General features: G+C 34.0%; 1 protein-coding gene and 1 long non-coding RNA gene across 5 annotated transcripts; both read left to right on the top strand.

Annotated features, from left to right (window-relative positions):
• LOC109325575 (CCR4-NOT transcription complex subunit 11-like) lies at window positions 3,131–17,601 on the top strand. Of its 4 annotated transcripts, XM_019558007.1 has the most exons (12): window positions 3,132–3,461; window positions 3,669–3,779; window positions 5,215–5,301; window positions 6,423–6,476; window positions 6,573–6,718; window positions 6,871–7,021; window positions 7,100–7,237; window positions 8,124–8,195; window positions 8,275–8,348; window positions 8,450–8,591; window positions 12,996–13,074; window positions 17,228–17,601. In XM_019558007.1, exons 1-12 carry the CDS (start codon window positions 3,300–3,302, stop codon window positions 17,323–17,325), a joined length of 1,314 nt encoding a protein of 437 aa, XP_019413552.1. In that variant the 5' UTR covers window positions 3,132–3,299; the 3' UTR covers window positions 17,326–17,601. The 4 variants fall into 4 exon arrangements, with proteins under 4 accessions (XP_019413551.1, XP_019413550.1, XP_019413552.1 ...); XM_019558006.1 differs by lacking the exons at window positions 12,996–13,074; window positions 17,228–17,601 and having other exon boundaries at window positions 3,131–3,190; window positions 3,255–3,461; window positions 8,450–9,483; XM_019558005.1 differs by lacking the exons at window positions 12,996–13,074; window positions 17,228–17,601 and having other exon boundaries at window positions 3,131–3,461; window positions 8,450–9,483.
• On the top strand, window positions 10,740–11,781 carry LOC109325576. Its single transcript, XR_002105154.1, has 3 exons — window positions 10,740–11,031; window positions 11,620–11,691; window positions 11,771–11,781. It is a non-coding gene; the product is annotated as an uncharacterized LOC109325576 (long non-coding RNA).

Raw genomic sequence — 18,657 nt, 5'->3', positions numbered from 1 at the left:
GTCATAAAATTCTTTTAAGGCATAGAAATGAGAGACATCTAACAACACTTACAAAATCCCATATCACTCTATAAGAAATAAGTGTACTTTTTTAAACAAAAATGATTGATAAGTGTAATTAAGTTAAACAACATATGATATATTATGGAAACAAGTATAAATAGTATACAAGTCAATACATTTTCTTTATTTTTTGTTCGTTACAATATAATATAAGAGTGATTTAAACAATGTCTCCTTAAAATTATTGATGCATCTTATAATGAACCGTACATAATGAAAATGTATTGACTCGTATACTCTTTGGACTTGTCTCCACAATAAATCATATTTTGTTTAACTTATTTACTTTTATCATCATTTTTTGATTAAAAGATTACACTTATTTCTCATATAGGTATAATTAGTGTAATATATGTATAAAAATCATGGGGTTTTGTGTAGGTGTAAAAATGGAGATGTGATATGTGTAATTTCACTAATATTCAGATGGTGTTGATGTAATTTACTCTAAAAAATGGCAATCATGTGATTCATGATTCTCGATAAGCTAATATCTCTCTTTTAGGAAAGTTGGGTTGGAGCATGACCTAAGGGAATAATAAGTTCTTGTGCAAGGTTCTAAAAGAGAAGTATATAGGAGAGAGTTGTTTGGTGTCTGCTCAAACTAGGCATCCGACTCAACTGTTTGGAGGAGTATTGTGAAGGCTACAATTGAACTGAGGAGTGAATTCAGTTTGTAGTTACGAGATGGTGATCGATCCTTCTAGTTTGATAATTGGTTTAGATTGAGGAAGCTTTGCACTATGTTTGACTATGTTAATATTTTTGACACTCAGTTACATATATAGGATTTATGGAAAGAATGTTCGTGAAATTTTTCATCTACTTATACTTTACTTCCTAATCATATGACGAGCATTGTTACTACAAGTCCAATTTTGATATCTTTCAATATTGTTGACTCTTGGATTTGGGAGGTCAGTGCTATTGCATACTACTTTGCAAATTAAGGTTAGTGGTGGTTAAGGAGTAACGATGATGATGCAACTTCATTTACTTGCCAGAGTTGACTATGTAGATTGCATGTCCCTGAGAAAGATAAGTTTTTATGTTGGCTCTCTACTCACCAATCTTTGCTAACTAATTCTCTTCGTTTCAAGAGGAATATGATGTGTTCTCCTATATGTAGTCGATATAATAATGCACTTGAAGACATTCTCCACTCATTTAGAGACTATAGGAACTCTAACATCTTATGCCATCGTATAGAGTATACTAATCATAGTATCTGGGCTAATCACTCATTTATGTCTTGACTAGTAGAGAATATCATAGTGCATAATAGATTTTTTCTGGATATTTTATGGTGGGCTTGGTGATGGCGAAACAATGGTACTTTTAGCAATATTCGTTGGGAATGATCTTATTTTGAAAAATTGTCCAACGTGACTTTAGTGGTTGGTGTGTTATTGATACATTTTCCAATGAAGTTTCTCTGTTCAGTATTTAGTGGTGTCATCCCAAAATTGGTAGAATGAAACTTAATGTGAATGAAATTTATAGTTTTCAGTCAGCATATTGGAGGAGTGGTGTAATCTCGAATCATGATAGACATTGGCTTTTAGGGTTCTCTGCCAATTTTGAATTAGGGTCTCCCATCCTAGCAGAGCTTCTATCTAAAAAACATGGTCTATAGTTGACATGAGATCGGGGTCACCATTTGATCATATTGGAGAACGCCAGTCTTAAGACTATTCACATTATCTCTAATAGGACGCAAATTAACTTGCAATATTTATCTCATGTCATTCATAACATTAGTGGTCTACTTGTTGGAATGAGATGTTCAAATCAAGTATATCTTTCTAGAGGGTAAGAGAATGACAAATTGCATGGGTAAACTTCTTGTAGGAGCTCAAGATTCAATTAATATTTGGGATATTCCACCTATATGAGCACTAGATACCATTCATATGAATGTGTCTAGTGTGCTCTAACTTTTGCTTTTTATTATTCCATTGTACTAAAAAAATAACACTTGATTAAGACATAGAATCAAAATGATAGACTTTTTAATGTTTATGAAAAACATAATACAATAAAGAGAACACATTATCAACTATTTAAGTGTTAATAAATATTGGAAAAATCTATAAAAATCATGAAACTATATGCCTTTTGCACACATTATACTAATTTTTCTTTGTAATTATCTCTTAAACTTTAACATATGATGACATTAATCTATGTACGAAGATAATGTTAGTCTACTAATATTAATTTTTTTATCAATACATTTTTATGTTAATCTCCAATATTAGATCATTATTATTTTTACATCAATATTTTTATAGTGATCCATTTAAACTCTAAAATCTACTTATCCTCATCCATCCATATATGTATTTTGATAATGATAGTTTCATAGCAATCCCACCATATCTAAGTAACATACTTACATGCTATCTTGTAATGAATGACAATGTAGGAGTATAAGCGAGGTAGATCAGGATCATGTTTGTACTTATCCATTCCCGAATTCAAAATCCAAAATCCAGACTCGAATTAAGCAAGGTTGAAACATGTATTTCTATATATTTATAGGTTCTATATATATATGTCAAATATATATTATATTATATTATATGTATATATGTCTAATTTTGTAATATTACATATATTAATCGAGTTTGGGGTGAGCTTGATGTATGATATTAGCGATACCAAACTTGAACCTAAAAGTTGGATTCAAGTAAAACACGAACCTAGACTCAACCACATCAGAAGATTTTCCCTATTAAATTTTGGGTTAGATTCAGACCCACGGATTCAGTTTTTATTGTTATCACTATGATATACAATGATCATCTCCATTAATGAAGAGACAACTACTACAAAAAAATAAAGGAAACAATGACACGATAAGACACTTTTATCATTTTATATATAATGTAACAACACTTTTGCCATTAAAAACATATGTAAAATTAAGTATTTGCCTCTCAATTAATGGAGAGAATAATTGTTAGATATACATACCGGTTTGATGTATTAATAATTTAATATTATTTACCAATTTCACCCGTGAATAAAATTGATAGATTTCTCATTATTTTAGATCAATAAACCATCTTCACTCATCTATCAAACTGAATCATGGTCACTATCATTTGATTCATTGTCATATACTCCCAAAACAGTAGAAGAAGAAAACCCTAGCAACTTGAGATTCCTTCTTCGGTTTCGATCCCTCCCCCAATTCCGAAAAAACCCTAACATATCTCAATCTCATCAGAATGAGTAGTATTAGAAGGTTGAGTGTTGAAGAATCGAAATCACTCTACTCACTCCTGAAATCAGAGCAGCGTCCACTCCAAGAGATCGTGTCTGAATTCAACTCCAACATCTCTCACACTCGCCACTTCACTCTTTGTTCTTATCTCCTCATGCTTTTGGAGGTTTCAGTTTTATCCTTTTGATGCAATTTCAATTTGACCTTATTAGGGTTTTATGACTTTGAAATGTGAAATTTTTTAATTTTGTATTTTTTGTATTCTTTTATTTTTTATTGGGTTTGATCATGTAATTTATTCAGGTATTTTGTGGAAATGATGGTGTTTAATGTTGCGTAATTGTGGCTTTTTTGTTTTTGATTTTATGGACAGGACAAGAAGATATTCAGCACTACTCAGCGATTAATTGGTTTTGCTTTGATACTGGAGGCATATTCATCCCAGGAACTTGCTTCAAATCCATTCTTAAGTTTCATCTTAAATGTACGTAAATTCATTGTCTATGGTATTGGAGAGGTATTTTATTACATGGTTTGTGTTATTCTTTGAACTAAATTTTGAATTATGGAGAAGAAAAGATAAGGTAGCTTTTAGTATATGTCAGAACAGGTCAGAACAGAACATATGAGTTCTGTTTTATGTTTGGTTTATTTTATGTATACAATCGAAAGAATATGACACGAGGTTAAAATGTTGAATATTTTGGTGGAATGACTCGTTTAATCAAGTACACACTTGTACTTGATGTCAAGTTACATTTAAGAAGCCATTTCTAAATTAATTAAATAAGGGTGCCCCAGTGCACGAGGCTGCCACCTAGTTGGGTTTGGGGAGGATACATGTAATCAGTCTTACCCCGCAAGTGGATAGGCTATTTTTAGGATTTGAACCTGTGACCTCATGGTCACTAAGCAACAACCTTACCCTTGTGTCAAGCTCACCCTCTTGGCTTCTAAATTAATTAACATATGAAAATCAAGACATTCAAATGTGAAATTGGCAAATAAAAAATGAAGTAGCGAAGGGGAGGGAAGAGGCAAAACCTATGTGAAGTTAATACAAGTCATGTGAAGAAACCGCTGATGGAGCTACAGTGAAGAAAATGCATAATATCTGCAGTTTGAATGACTAAAGGCAAAGAGTAAGCAAATTCAAAAGCAGTTGATAAGTTGTTTTGGAGCTTAGAAGCACACCGAAGGAAATGTGGTTGGAAAATAGCTCATTGATAAGCTCAAATTATTTAAGAATATGCAGTTGACTCTACAAAATTGAGTCATGCTTGCACACTCGTCCTTATATGCTCATCTAAAGTTTGTGAGTGAGTTTGAATAGAGTTTTATGTGAATCTGCTGGATTGCAACTGGCAACATTGCTGTTTATTAACACGATTTCACCACTTGAAGGCATAAAACTATAGTTGAGTTGGACAACCGTGCCAGTGAGAAATTGGAGTAGGTAGAAGATAATCCAATTAAAGGGGAGTGGAAGGTCTAAGAAAGCATCAGGAGGAGGACTCATCTCATGCTTATGTGAGTGAGTTTGAGTTTTATGTGAGTCTTCTGTATGGTGACTGGCAAGTTTGCTGTGAGTTAACATGATTTTGCCACTTTGAGGCATAAAACTATAGTTGAGTTTGACAACCATGCCAGTGAGAAAGTTGAGTAGATAGAACATAATCTGATTAAAAGGGAAAGGAAGGTCTAAGAAAACATTAGTAGGGAGACTTTGCTCTAAAAGATACTTTTGAAATTTGGATTCTGATCAAGCAAAGTGGCATCGTCTGTCATTTCTATACTAACAAGCTAGCTTGTGCTAGTTTCTCTTATTTTATAGCATATTTTATGATTTCTTCTCATGATTTTTTGTAATGTTGTTGCATTATATGAATATTGAGATATGGATACTTTCTTGTATACAGGCTGCCTGTCATACAGAGTCGGAAAATGTTGAGAGGGCATTTATTCTGCAGCTATTGGGTGTTGATGGATCCAACAGGGGCAAAGAGGTTATATTCGGTTTCAGTTCTTAGAAACACTAGTGAAATACTTGGTTTAAATTATCAGAAGTGCTTACCAAAAAAACCTATCTGATGTCATTTTCTGTTCAACATATTTCCTATTTATCTTGTTACAATTCAATTCTCACTATCTATGAGCTGCATTTTCTGAGTATGGAGTCTCGGAAGAGTAGAGTTTTAGATATTTTTATTAGGCAGATGCAAGATTTGAAATGTAATAGTATTATTTTCTCATAAGCAAAAACATGTATTAACTAGAATGAGTACAAGTTAACACATACAGAATGTAATACTGTTATTGGTACACCGTACTCTGGAACTACCACCCTTAGTCTGGTATGGAATACACACAGGAAGGTTTTATTGTGCTTTGTTTTATGTAACATGGTTGTGTTTAGTTTGAGCACAGGAATTTTAATCGGAATGATAATATGATATAGGAAATCTTTCTTCAGGGGGCTAGTTCGTATTATAAGAGACTGTTGGTTTTATTATGAAGAATCTTTTTCCCTCTAAAAGAATACCTTGATAACGAGCCTGTTTGTTTAGGCTTTGAAAAAATCAATTCTTTAAAAATGCTTTTGACAAAAACAATTGATGTAAAAATCAGAACCCATTTTGACATTTTGTGTTTGGTTACAGCTTACAATTTTGATAAGTGATTCTAACTTCTCCCTCCTCTCTTGCTAGAATTGTTTTTGCTCAAAGCTAGAAATTTTAGCTTCTCCCAAAGATGTTTATTACTTTATTTCATAAGAATCGATTTTTAATAATCCTAAATAAACACACTCAAAAGTAATCCTTATTAATCATCAACTTTTGTTTAGATAAAAAACTTTTTAAATTGGATTGAAGATTGATGTTCTTCATCATTCAAACATGCATGTAACATGTTTTCAGTATTAGGCTCTGTAATCGGCTTCTCCTTCAACATGCATCTAATTCTAAATATATGTGGCACATTCTTGTGTGTATTATTCATGGCACGTCTTTGTTCATGGCACTATGTTTGCTGTTGGTGCATATTTGCTTCCTTAGTTTCTCTTTCATGAGATGTTCATCTTCGTTTGGAATTTCTGAGGTGTTTTTCTATCTCTGGAGAATTGCAGTTTCTTAAACAGTCTGCTTCAGATTATGTGAATGGATTTGATCTGTCACTGCATGTAAGTTACTTTCAGATATGTGAAGTACCTATCTATTTATCCTTACACAATATCTAAGTTTTATGGGATGTATCTCTGGTATTTCAAATTCTCCAGGATTTCCCACCACTAGATCAGTTGCAGAAGCAGTTTCCTGATAAAGTTCATCTTGAACAATATCATTGCTTATTTAAAGATGGTTCTGTAAGAAATGTAGTCCCAGACCCTGATGTTCCCTCCAATTGTGATGTAGATTCACCAGAGTATGTTTTTATGCTGTTGATTGACTAATTTATGAGGCTTTTTAATTATTTTCATATTGTTTTTTGCCCCACTTATTCGCTTCCCCATAGCTATTTTTTAACGTCAACTCAAAATTCATATATTCTCAACTATACTAACAGCCTAGTTACAGGTTTGGTTTGCTCCCTGGAATAAAGCCTAAAATTGGATCTGGGGATAAAGATGAGGCAGTAGTTGGCTTGTTGTCAAATCTCTCACTAGAAGGATTAAGTCCTCAATGGATCAGGCCTGTTCCACCAAGGCTCCCAATACTTGATGGGGAGGTAGTGCGTATTTGAATTTGCAATGTTTATTCTTTAGGTTAATTATTCAAACTATTTATGCTTGGATGTCTTTTTCAGCTTGTTTGGCTCAACCCTGATGACAATCATGAACTGATGTGGGACTATGGTATGTGCATTGATACTAGCAGAGGGGCTGCAGTGAGGGACTTAATTGCAAAAGCTCTGAAGGGAGCCCTTGCGCCTGCTCAACAAGAGGTGACTGTTCTTATTGTTATTCTTAATAGTGTTGTTGTTGAATTGCTTGTAGAAGTTCATTAAAACGTAGAGAAGAAAATTACAAGGACTATGGAGTATGGAGGTTAAGAAATCCTTTGTGGGAAAATAAAATGACAGCAAAGAAGGGGCAAGGTTGATGGAGTGGTGTTGCCCAATCCCTGGCATACCTTTTAAGTTTTAAGGATCATCAGCATTGAAAATAAGCTTTACAACAAGCAGAAGCTGAACCCCTGATCTTTTCTCAAGTCCTTTGCTGAGCCAACTAATTGCCCTTAAAGTGAGTGTTGTACGATAACCAAATGTAGCAAATACTAGCATAGATTGTGCATTGCCATAAAAATTAGCCTCTTCACTTCTGCCAAAACCAGTAAAGCTAGTCAACAAAATTTGGTCTGTTGAGCTAATCTCATCATCAAGGATGGACAGTTTATACCATAAAGAGTCAGCAGCAGAACAATTGAACAACAGATGAGAATCTGATTCTGAGTAAGCATCAGACTCAACACACATATCAGTAGAAAGAGCCCATGTACAAAGAAGATTATATGGTGGGCCTTTCTGATTAATTTGTAATAAGCACCCCCCTTTTAGTTGTAGTAAAGACGAAAAATGGGGCTTTAGGTAAATTGGGAACTACCCGAGGAAGAGTTGGAACATGAAAAAGGAGAAGCGAGAAGCACTTAAATAGAGGCTTCAATAAAGTTAAAAAATATCTTAGAGCTTCTTTCTGTAAGAGTATAGATGGTTTGTTGTGCATATTCCTTGTTACAAATGACATCACATTGCAGTATGCAAAGTGAGACCTAGATCTTATTTTGTCATATGTTTGATGAACAATAAGATGTTTATAATTTTTTCCATACAGCAAGTCCTGGTGGAGCTGGCTAATGATCCGAAGCTTGTTTATCACTGTGGACTGACACCAAGAAAGTTGCCAGTATGTGTTGTGATATTTTTATCATTCTTTGAGTCAGTTAGGTCTTTGATATTTTGTTCTCATTTCATTTTTCTATCAGGAACTGGTGGAGAACAATCCCCTTATTGCAGTTGACGTTCTCACTAAGTTGATAAATTCTCCTGAGATAGCAGAGTATGCGTTTTACCTCCATATAATCTCCTTCCTTCCTTTAGGTTATAATTACCCAATTGCTATTATTTTCTTTATTTCTATTTGCTTATTTATGGATACAGATACTTTACAGTACTTGTCAATATGGACATGAGTCTACACTCGATGGAAGTTGTGAACAGGCTTACAACAACAGTTGAACTTCCTTCAGAATTTATTCACATGTATATAACTAATTGTATATCATCCTGTGTGAACATCAAGGTATTTTACTTAGCTTATGTGCTATTAGCTTTTTATTTTTTGCAAAACAAAAAAAAATCATTTTTCCGAAAAAGATTATGCTTCTGTATCAATAGTCTTGCTGGCATCTTGTTCAATTCATATACGGTGATTGTGTATGGACATTGGGTTGATTTTCTGTATGGTATTGCATTCCCTGATGGGAGTTGGCCCGGTAAGGTGAGCAAGATTATGGGAGAATTTGGAAAGACAGAAGAGTAAAACAATTGATCATAAGGGAGGGTTTTAGGTCTGAAACATAATTGTCTTCTTCAACTCAACCTTTGAACTGGATTAAAACGTCACTTGTCCTCAAGAGTGTATGATGCAAAGCACACACTTTTTGTGCATGTAAATATGACTGTGCCTTACCTAATCACCCACATATGAATGCTAGAGTGATAAAATTTGGTATTTGGATTTTACATTTATGTTGCTATATTGCATATTAAGTAATTTCTATGATCGTCCCCCAAAGATGTTATATGTTGAATCACAAGACTTTTTTAAGAATTCATTCGACTTTGAAATCTCTTAATAGTTAATCCTAATTTTTATGCTAGAGCTTGTGGTCAAATTGCTGAGGGTTCTGCCTTGTTTTCTTGTGGCACTTAAAGATTTGGACATGTGTGGTACTCAAAGTTGTGCCACCATTTTACGCTTTCTGTTTGAACATGGTTCCTTCATTGTGGAATGTTGATTTGAAACAGATGAGAAAGTTGCATCAGTTGCATTTCGAAATCAATTATGGCTCCTTCATTGTGGAATGTAAATGCAAATTTAAAGTTGTCTCATAGCCGTTTGTCTCTCTGCAGTTTGCGTGATTTTTATTCTATATTTCTATTTCTATTTTCACATTTAACTTCTAAGCTTTCTACCTTTCTTGCTAGAATTGTTTTTGCTCAAAGCTAGAAATTTTAGCTTCTCCCAAAGATGTTTATTACTTTATTTCATAAGAATCGATTTTTAATAATCCTAAATAAACACACTCAAAAGTAATCCTTATTAATCATCAACTTTTGTTTAGATAAAAAACTTTTTAAATTGGATTGAAGATTGATGTTCTTCATCATTCAAACATGCATGTAACATGTTTTCAGTATTAGGCTCTGTAATCGGCTTCTCCTTCAACATGCATCTAATTCTAAATATATGTGGCACATTCTTGTGTGTATTATTCATGGCACGTCTTTGTTCATGGCACTATGTTTGCTGTTGGTGCATATTTGCTTCCTTAGTTTCTCTTTCATGAGATGTTCATCTTCGTTTGGAATTTCTGAGGTGTTTTTCTATCTCTGGAGAATTGCAGTTTCTTAAACAGTCTGCTTCAGATTATGTGAATGGATTTGATCTGTCACTGCATGTAAGTTACTTTCAGATATGTGAAGTACCTATCTATTTATCCTTACACAATATCTAAGTTTTATGGGATGTATCTCTGGTATTTCAAATTCTCCAGGATTTCCCACCACTAGATCAGTTGCAGAAGCAGTTTCCTGATAAAGTTCATCTTGAACAATATCATTGCTTATTTAAAGATGGTTCTGTAAGAAATGTAGTCCCAGACCCTGATGTTCCCTCCAATTGTGATGTAGATTCACCAGAGTATGTTTTTATGCTGTTGATTGACTAATTTATGAGGCTTTTTAATTATTTTCATATTGTTTTTTGCCCCACTTATTCGCTTCCCCATAGCTATTTTTTAACGTCAACTCAAAATTCATATATTCTCAACTATACTAACAGCCTAGTTACAGGTTTGGTTTGCTCCCTGGAATAAAGCCTAAAATTGGATCTGGGGATAAAGATGAGGCAGTAGTTGGCTTGTTGTCAAATCTCTCACTAGAAGGATTAAGTCCTCAATGGATCAGGCCTGTTCCACCAAGGCTCCCAATACTTGATGGGGAGGTAGTGCGTATTTGAATTTGCAATGTTTATTCTTTAGGTTAATTATTCAAACTATTTATGCTTGGATGTCTTTTTCAGCTTGTTTGGCTCAACCCTGATGACAATCATGAACTGATGTGGGACTATGGTATGTGCATTGATACTAGCAGAGGGGCTGCAGTGAGGGACTTAATTGCAAAAGCTCTGAAGGGAGCCCTTGCGCCTGCTCAACAAGAGGTGACTGTTCTTATTGTTATTCTTAATAGTGTTGTTGTTGAATTGCTTGTAGAAGTTCATTAAAACGTAGAGAAGAAAATTACAAGGACTATGGAGTATGGAGGTTAAGAAATCCTTTGTGGGAAAATAAAATGACAGCAAAGAAGGGGCAAGGTTGATGGAGTGGTGTTGCCCAATCCCTGGCATACCTTTTAAGTTTTAAGGATCATCAGCATTGAAAATAAGCTTTACAACAAGCAGAAGCTGAACCCCTGATCTTTTCTCAAGTCCTTTGCTGAGCCAACTAATTGCCCTTAAAGTGAGTGTTGTACGATAACCAAATGTAGCAAATACTAGCATAGATTGTGCATTGCCATAAAAATTAGCCTCTTCACTTCTGCCAAAACCAGTAAAGCTAGTCAACAAAATTTGGTCTGTTGAGCTAATCTCATCATCAAGGATGGACAGTTTATACCATAAAGAGTCAGCAGCAGAACAATTGAACAACAGATGAGAATCTGATTCTGAGTAAGCATCAGACTCAACACACATATCAGTAGAAAGAGCCCATGTACAAAGAAGATTATATGGTGGGCCTTTCTGATTAATTTGTAATAAGCACCCCCCTTTTAGTTGTAGTAAAGACGAAAAATGGGGCTTTAGGTAAATTGGGAACTACCCGAGGAAGAGTTGGAACATGAAAAAGGAGAAGCGAGAAGCACTTAAATAGAGGCTTCAATAAAGTTAAAAAATATCTTAGAGCTTCTTTCTGTAAGAGTATAGATGGTTTGTTGTGCATATTCCTTGTTACAAATGACATCACATTGCAGTATGCAAAGTGAGACCTAGATCTTATTTTGTCATATGTTTGATGAACAATAAGATGTTTATAATTTTTTCCATACAGCAAGTCCTGGTGGAGCTGGCTAATGATCCGAAGCTTGTTTATCACTGTGGACTGACACCAAGAAAGTTGCCAGTATGTGTTGTGATATTTTTATCATTCTTTGAGTCAGTTAGGTCTTTGATATTTTGTTCTCATTTCATTTTTCTATCAGGAACTGGTGGAGAACAATCCCCTTATTGCAGTTGACGTTCTCACTAAGTTGATAAATTCTCCTGAGATAGCAGAGTATGCGTTTTACCTCCATATAATCTCCTTCCTTCCTTTAGGTTATAATTACCCAATTGCTATTATTTTCTTTATTTCTATTTGCTTATTTATGGATACAGATACTTTACAGTACTTGTCAATATGGACATGAGTCTACACTCAATGGAAGTTGTGAACAGGCTTACAACAACAGTTGAACTTCCTTCAGAATTTATTCACATGTATATAACTAATTGTATATCATCCTGTGTGAACATCAAGGTATTTTACTTAGCTTATGTGCTATTAGCTTTTTATTTTTTGCAAAACAAAAAAAAATCATTTTTCCGAAAAAGATTATGCTTCTGTATCAATAGTCTTGCTGGCATCTTGTTCAATTCATATACGGTGATTGTGTATGGACATTGGGTTGATTTTCTGTATGGTATTGCATTCCCTGATGGGAGTTGGCCCGGTAAGGTGAGCAAGATTATGGGAGAATTTGGAAAGACAGAAGAGTAAAACAATTGATCATAAGGGAGGGTTTTAGGTCTGAAACATAATTGTCTTCTTCAACTCAACCTTTGAACTGGATTAAAACGTCACTTGTCCTCAAGAGTGTATGATGCAAAGCACACACTTTTTGTGCATGTAAATATGACTGTGCCTTACCTAATCACCCACATATGAATGCTAGAGTGATAAAATTTGGTATTTGGATTTTACATTTATGTTGCTATATTGCATATTAAGTAATTTCTATGATCGTCCCCCAAAGATGTTATATGTTGAATCACAAGACTTTTTTAAGAATTCATTCGACTTTGAAATCTCTTAATAGTTAATCCTAATTTTTATGCTAGAGCTTGTGGTCAAATTGCTGAGGGTTCTGCCTTGTTTTCTTGTGGCACTTAAAGATTTGGACATGTGTGGTACTCAAAGTTGTGCCACCATTTTACGCTTTCTGTTTGAACATGGTTCCTTCATTGTGGAATGTTGATTTGAAACAGATGAGAAAGTTGCATCAGTTGCATTTCGAAATCAATTATGGCTCCTTCATTGTGGAATGTAAATGCAAATTTAAAGTTGTCTCATAGCCGTTTGTCTCTCTGCAGTTTGCGTGATTTTTATTCTATATTTCTATTTCTATTTTCACATTTAACTTCTAAGCTTTCTACCTTTTCTCCCAGGATAAATACATGCAGAACAGGCTTGTGAGACTTGTTTGTGTTTTTCTGCAAAGCCTTATTCGAAATAACATTATTAATGGTGAGTTTACTTAGACTGTTGCTCATAAAAGCCATTTGTATTTGCGTATAGTATATACTATATATTGCTGAACCTGGAGTATTGAGTTGGTTGTATTAGTATTTTTGAAAATATTAACATCTATTTATACTAATACTAGACTCCTAATTAAACAAGGAAATAAATCATAAAAGATAAAATAAAGTAATTTCAATCCTAAGAGATCTTTTAAGATACTATAAACAAATCTAATATATAATCATCATGATATGAGATATTCTCTCTATATCTAATTATCTATATATCAGCTAAATATTTTCTATAATATAATTTAAGATATTCTAAGATGTTTTCATATATTCTGTATTTACTCTAATTCTTTTTATCCATTGAGGCCACTTATGGTTATGATTGTCTTTGCATATTAATGCAGTATTTCATGTGGTATTTGACATATTACAGACCAAGTAGAACATAGTTGAACATCTATAACTGTATAACATGATTTGGTTTCTTGTTACCCAAGTGTCTTGCTCCTACCTTGGATGTGCTTACTGAGCATATCCAAGGGCATGTGCGTTGATGCATGCTTTTTAGTTAGGATATTGTCCTAATGGGAGAGTCAAAGAGAATAAATAAGTAGGAAGCAAGAGATGTAAAGACATGCTTAAGAAGCACATGGTTTTCATTTAAGAAGTAAGATTGAATATTTGGAATGTAAGTTTAGCAAGCCAAACAGTATCCTAGTTTATTAGTAAATTTTGGAGTTCTAGCATACAAGAACAAGTCACAAAGTTTATGTATATTGGGTCCATCGTATAAAACTATGGGGATTAGATGGAGATTTAAACCATAAGATTCAAGTGACATAGATTCAATTAAGGATTAATTCGAGTGTCATAAGTGATAGAAAGGTCGCGCAACTACAAGAATTGCAATGTTGTACATGACTAAATGTTGGGGGGTAAAAAGCGAATAAAAGAATAAACATAGTGCATCATAAATGAGAATGTTGCATCGGACGACTGAATATACTAGACAAAATAGGATTAGTTGATTAAGGATGAATGCATTAGAGGGAAAGTTGAGGCGACACCTTATAAAAAATATGGTAGAATTTTGTCTTAACTGGTATAGGCATGTGTGGAGAAGACCTAATGATGCCCCAATAAAGAGACTAGATGAGAGGGTAGCCCAAATTAATAGCTAGTTTTGCTCTAGTCAAATTATATAAATGGTGACAAGTATGAAGGTGTAAATAGCATACCAGAAACATGTTTAAAATTTGTTAACAGCCTTGTAGAGAGGATTTTACGTGACAAGTTATTTGTTGAACGCACACAATTGAACTGCTTATGGTTATGTTTTTTTGCTTGAATGTTAACATTTCATATTTAGAAATATTTTCTCACTTGAAAATACCTTAAGCATTAGGATGAGATCAACAACAACAAGCCTTTATCCTACTAGGTGGAGTCGACTACATGGACCGAACGACACTATAATGCTCTATCATAAAGCACGCCCATTGACAAAGCACTTCTACTGGTCTCCTCTACACATGTCCAAACTACCTAATGCACAATTCTACCATATTTTCTACAATAGAAGCTACTCAATCTTTCTCCATAATGTTTTCATTTCAACACAACATTCTTATATTTGTTACTTGAAGTCAATTTTTCTGTTGACATTTTATCGCCTAATATTCAGTGTCATATAACATTGTAGGTCTTATAGTTGCACGGTAAATTTTTCCCTTAAGCTTGAGTGATACCTTTTATCATATATAACACTTGAAGCACTGCCATTTCATCCATTCCGCTTAAATCTTATGGTTCGTTTCCCCGTCAATTTTCCCATCGTCTTGTATGATTGACCTAAAATATCTAAATCTAATGACTTGTGGCATGATATGATCTCTAATTTTTATCTCTGTAGTAAGGTTTGTCTACCTCTTGCTAAACTTACACTCCATATGTTCTATCTTACTTCGACTTATATGAAATCCATGTGCTTCTAAAGCTTGTCTTTGCATTTATAGCTTCCCATTTAATTCCTCTCTCGTGTCTCCCATTAAGACAATATCATCCATAAAAAACATGCATTTTGGCACGGGTTCTTGGATACGTTCAGTAAGCACATCCAAGACCAATGTAAACAAGTAGAGGCTCAATGTTGACCATTGTATAGTCCTTTGGCAATATAAAAATCTTCTGAGTTCTCGTCTCGTATTCTCATGCTAGTCTTGACCCCATGACACAATATTGATTGCTTGAATATAAGCAATTCGAACACCTTTATTCTTTAGAGCTTTTCACAAAACCTCTATAGGCACCTTAGCATAACCTTCTCCTAATCAACAAAGACCATGTGTAAGTCCTTTTTCGTTCCTTCGATATCTTTCCATCAATCGCCATAGCAATTATATAGCCTCCATGATCGACCTCCCCGACATAAAACCAAATTGATTTTCAGTGATATTCGTTTCTTGTCTCAACTTCTGCTCAATTATCCTTTCATATAGCTTCATAGTATGACTCATCTCCGTATAGTTTGCACAATTTTATATGTTGTCTTTATTCTTCTAAATAGGGAGCATTGGGATGAGATCGAGTTCTAAAATTAGATCAATGTTTTTTGGGTCACAATGGTTTGTCTGACCTGGCCTAGTGCCTGTGCAACATTTTTAAGATAATTAGTTTTTATAGTTAGTGATAACTAATTAAACTTCTTGAGCAAACTAATATCTTTTGCAAAACATCATAGGACAATGATAGCAACACTCTTTTAATGTTGGTGAGAGTGTGCTAAAGAGTTTGTTGCTAGCATTTCTTGACATCATGATATATCAATGTAAATCGAATTTGTTTTGGAATATATATTATAAAACATCCATTAGTTTTTACTTTCTTACTTCTAAGTTTCTTTACTTAGCTACATATAATGTACATTTGATTTAAAAATCATGCTGGAATGGTCTCAACTTGACCATTTCTTGTGTTGGTGCAACACGGGTATGTACCGGGTACATGGTGCATACTGGGTATAGGGTACCGCATTTTCCTAAAAAGTAGAGTATATGTGTGTATATATTTGCATATAGTATATAATAAAACATAACAGAATTGCACCTAAAATAAAAACACATCTCACTATACATCACAGCATCCCAAAATACATAACAACACAAGAAACTATAACACCACAAAAATTATAACAGAAGAACTCAAGAAGACAAGTTAAAAGAAACAAAAATTAGGTTTATAACACAAGAAGACAAAATATTACTGCTATGTTCATGAATATACTAGAAACCACTAAAGGCGTTAATATTTAGGTTTATAACACTAGAAGACAAAAAATATTGTCAAATCTCCATGAATATTGAGGTTCTACAAGATAGAAGCTCAATACCACAAATATTTGTGAAGCACAAAAGGTACGAAAATGTTGTCCTCGCCGTCGAAATCCTCACTCCTTCATCCTCACCGATGTTGACGTCCTCGTGGTCAAGAATTAGGGTTAGCGTTTGTCTGCGTGATTACACTTGCAGAGGGTTCAACATCAGGTATGGAAGTGTTCTGTGCAAAACGGTGCTGTTTCTAGGCGATTCGTACCTGAAGACGAACTTGAACCCATTTTTTCATTTTGGGTCATGTGGTATGAACCCTGAAGTACCCAACACAAACTGAATCCAAATCACACCCGATTCAGATTCAGCTCCATTTGGAGCATACCCGTCCAGAAGAGGTCATTGCCTACTGGGCCAGGACAGAGTTGGGATCGGCTCAGTTAAGTCCCATGAACACCCCTACCTATTATAAGCTTTTGAACTCAGAAGCTGGTATTTAATTGGTGTCAGCATATGGATTAGGGAGATAAACCTGAACTAGTAAGTATTTGCAACATTACATGTGTGTTCCTTGTGTCTGTTGGGCTAATGTCACTATATAGAGCAGTATAAAACAGTATTGAATGCTGATTTAGCCTGGTTTCCTTACTATTTGCTGTCTATCCACTAGTACTCATCTGGTCTTGGCTACTATGGACTTATTTTGTATTTTGGCATGCTTTCGGTATAACTTTTAATGTTACTATTAAGCAACACAAAAGCGGAAAGTGAATTTGGCACCATCTCACTGATTTTGGTAAATGATGATCCACCTTGCAGTCAAAGATCTCTTCATTGAAGTTCAAGCATTTTGCATCGAGTTTTCGCGGATTAGAGAGGCAGCTGCATTATTTAGGCTTCTCAAGTCATTGGAATGATTGTTGTTTTAGCTTCTTTATTTTTCTCTCCTTTCCTCTCCCACCCATTGAAGACGTTTTCTGTTGTAGATATGTATCTACATAGAGCTAGGTAGCTTTGTGTACTAATTTTGTTTAAGGACAATATAGATTATAGTTTGCTAGCATGCATATGCTACATTGTTCTCTCTAACCTTAATTTTATTTGAATATTTAACTGAAAACGGCTATGTTATGGAAGTTTGAGGAAAGCTTGTTCTAGTTAGTGTGAATAATTAAGGATGTGCTTGGTTTGCATATGAAAAGGTATTCCATTTTTATGGCCTAAACTCATTATCCTTGTGATAAAAGCATAATTCTCATTCTTGAGGGTTGGTGTGAGATTGCACTACCCCATTGGGATGAGAAGTGATTTAGTATTTTTTATAGACCAATGCTACTACTCTCTTCAATGAAAAAAATATATGTAGAGATATATTAAACACATTATATTTGGAGATAAGTGTATTTATATTTTTTGGTACTATCATTTAGATTTAAATTTTAATTAAAATTAAAATTTTAATGTGTTATTTATATTTTATTAGTTGTCTTTACAGAGATATTCAAACATGCTTTCTCCTCTTCAATACTCTTACATATACTATTTTGGGTGAATTTAATTTGGCACACAATCACATGGACTTGTTTAAGAAGTTGTGGCACACTTATTTTATTTAATTATTTTTTGGTATAATCAATAATTTTCTCTTTGTGATATTAATAATGAACTAATCTAAGAAGTGTTGCTCACCATTTGGGGACAACAGTGAAATTTATACTAGTGTTGTAAAAACCAGTTTGTGCTGGTTGATTTAATCGGTAAATTGGTCATATATTGATCGGTACAACAATTATATCGGTTATGCAATTATACCGGTCAAAACTAGTCGAAACTGGTCATACTGGCTGATTTGCAATTGAACTATATTAGTTATACTGACTAGTTTTTATTTAAAATTAATTTTTAATGAAAATTAAAAAAAATTAGTTTTTATTGATTTTTCAACATTAATATTGATATATTATATATGTATCTAATTTTACTGGTATGTGGTTTAATTAGTAAACCACCGATTGAACCGCTATACGACTACACCACTACCTTACGCTGACCTGTTTGATACATATTAATAACACTGTCTTATACCATTACATCTATGTTCTGTTTGGTTATACTCAATTGTAGTGTTGTGGCCTTGTGGGTGTATTACTGACATTTCTTTATAGATTTTGTTATCTAAATTGAAAGGCTACCAAACTCATTGATAGCCACTCCTCCAAAACACTCCACCAACATCAATTACGCGGTTG

The sequence above is a fragment of the Lupinus angustifolius genome, chromosome LG13 (assembly GCF_001865875.1).
Source record: "Lupinus angustifolius cultivar Tanjil chromosome LG13, LupAngTanjil_v1.0, whole genome shotgun sequence".
Taxonomy (NCBI): domain Eukaryota; kingdom Viridiplantae; phylum Streptophyta; class Magnoliopsida; order Fabales; family Fabaceae; genus Lupinus; species Lupinus angustifolius.
Note: the sequence above shows the minus strand (reverse complement) of the source record. Positions and strands in the feature narration are given on the sequence as shown.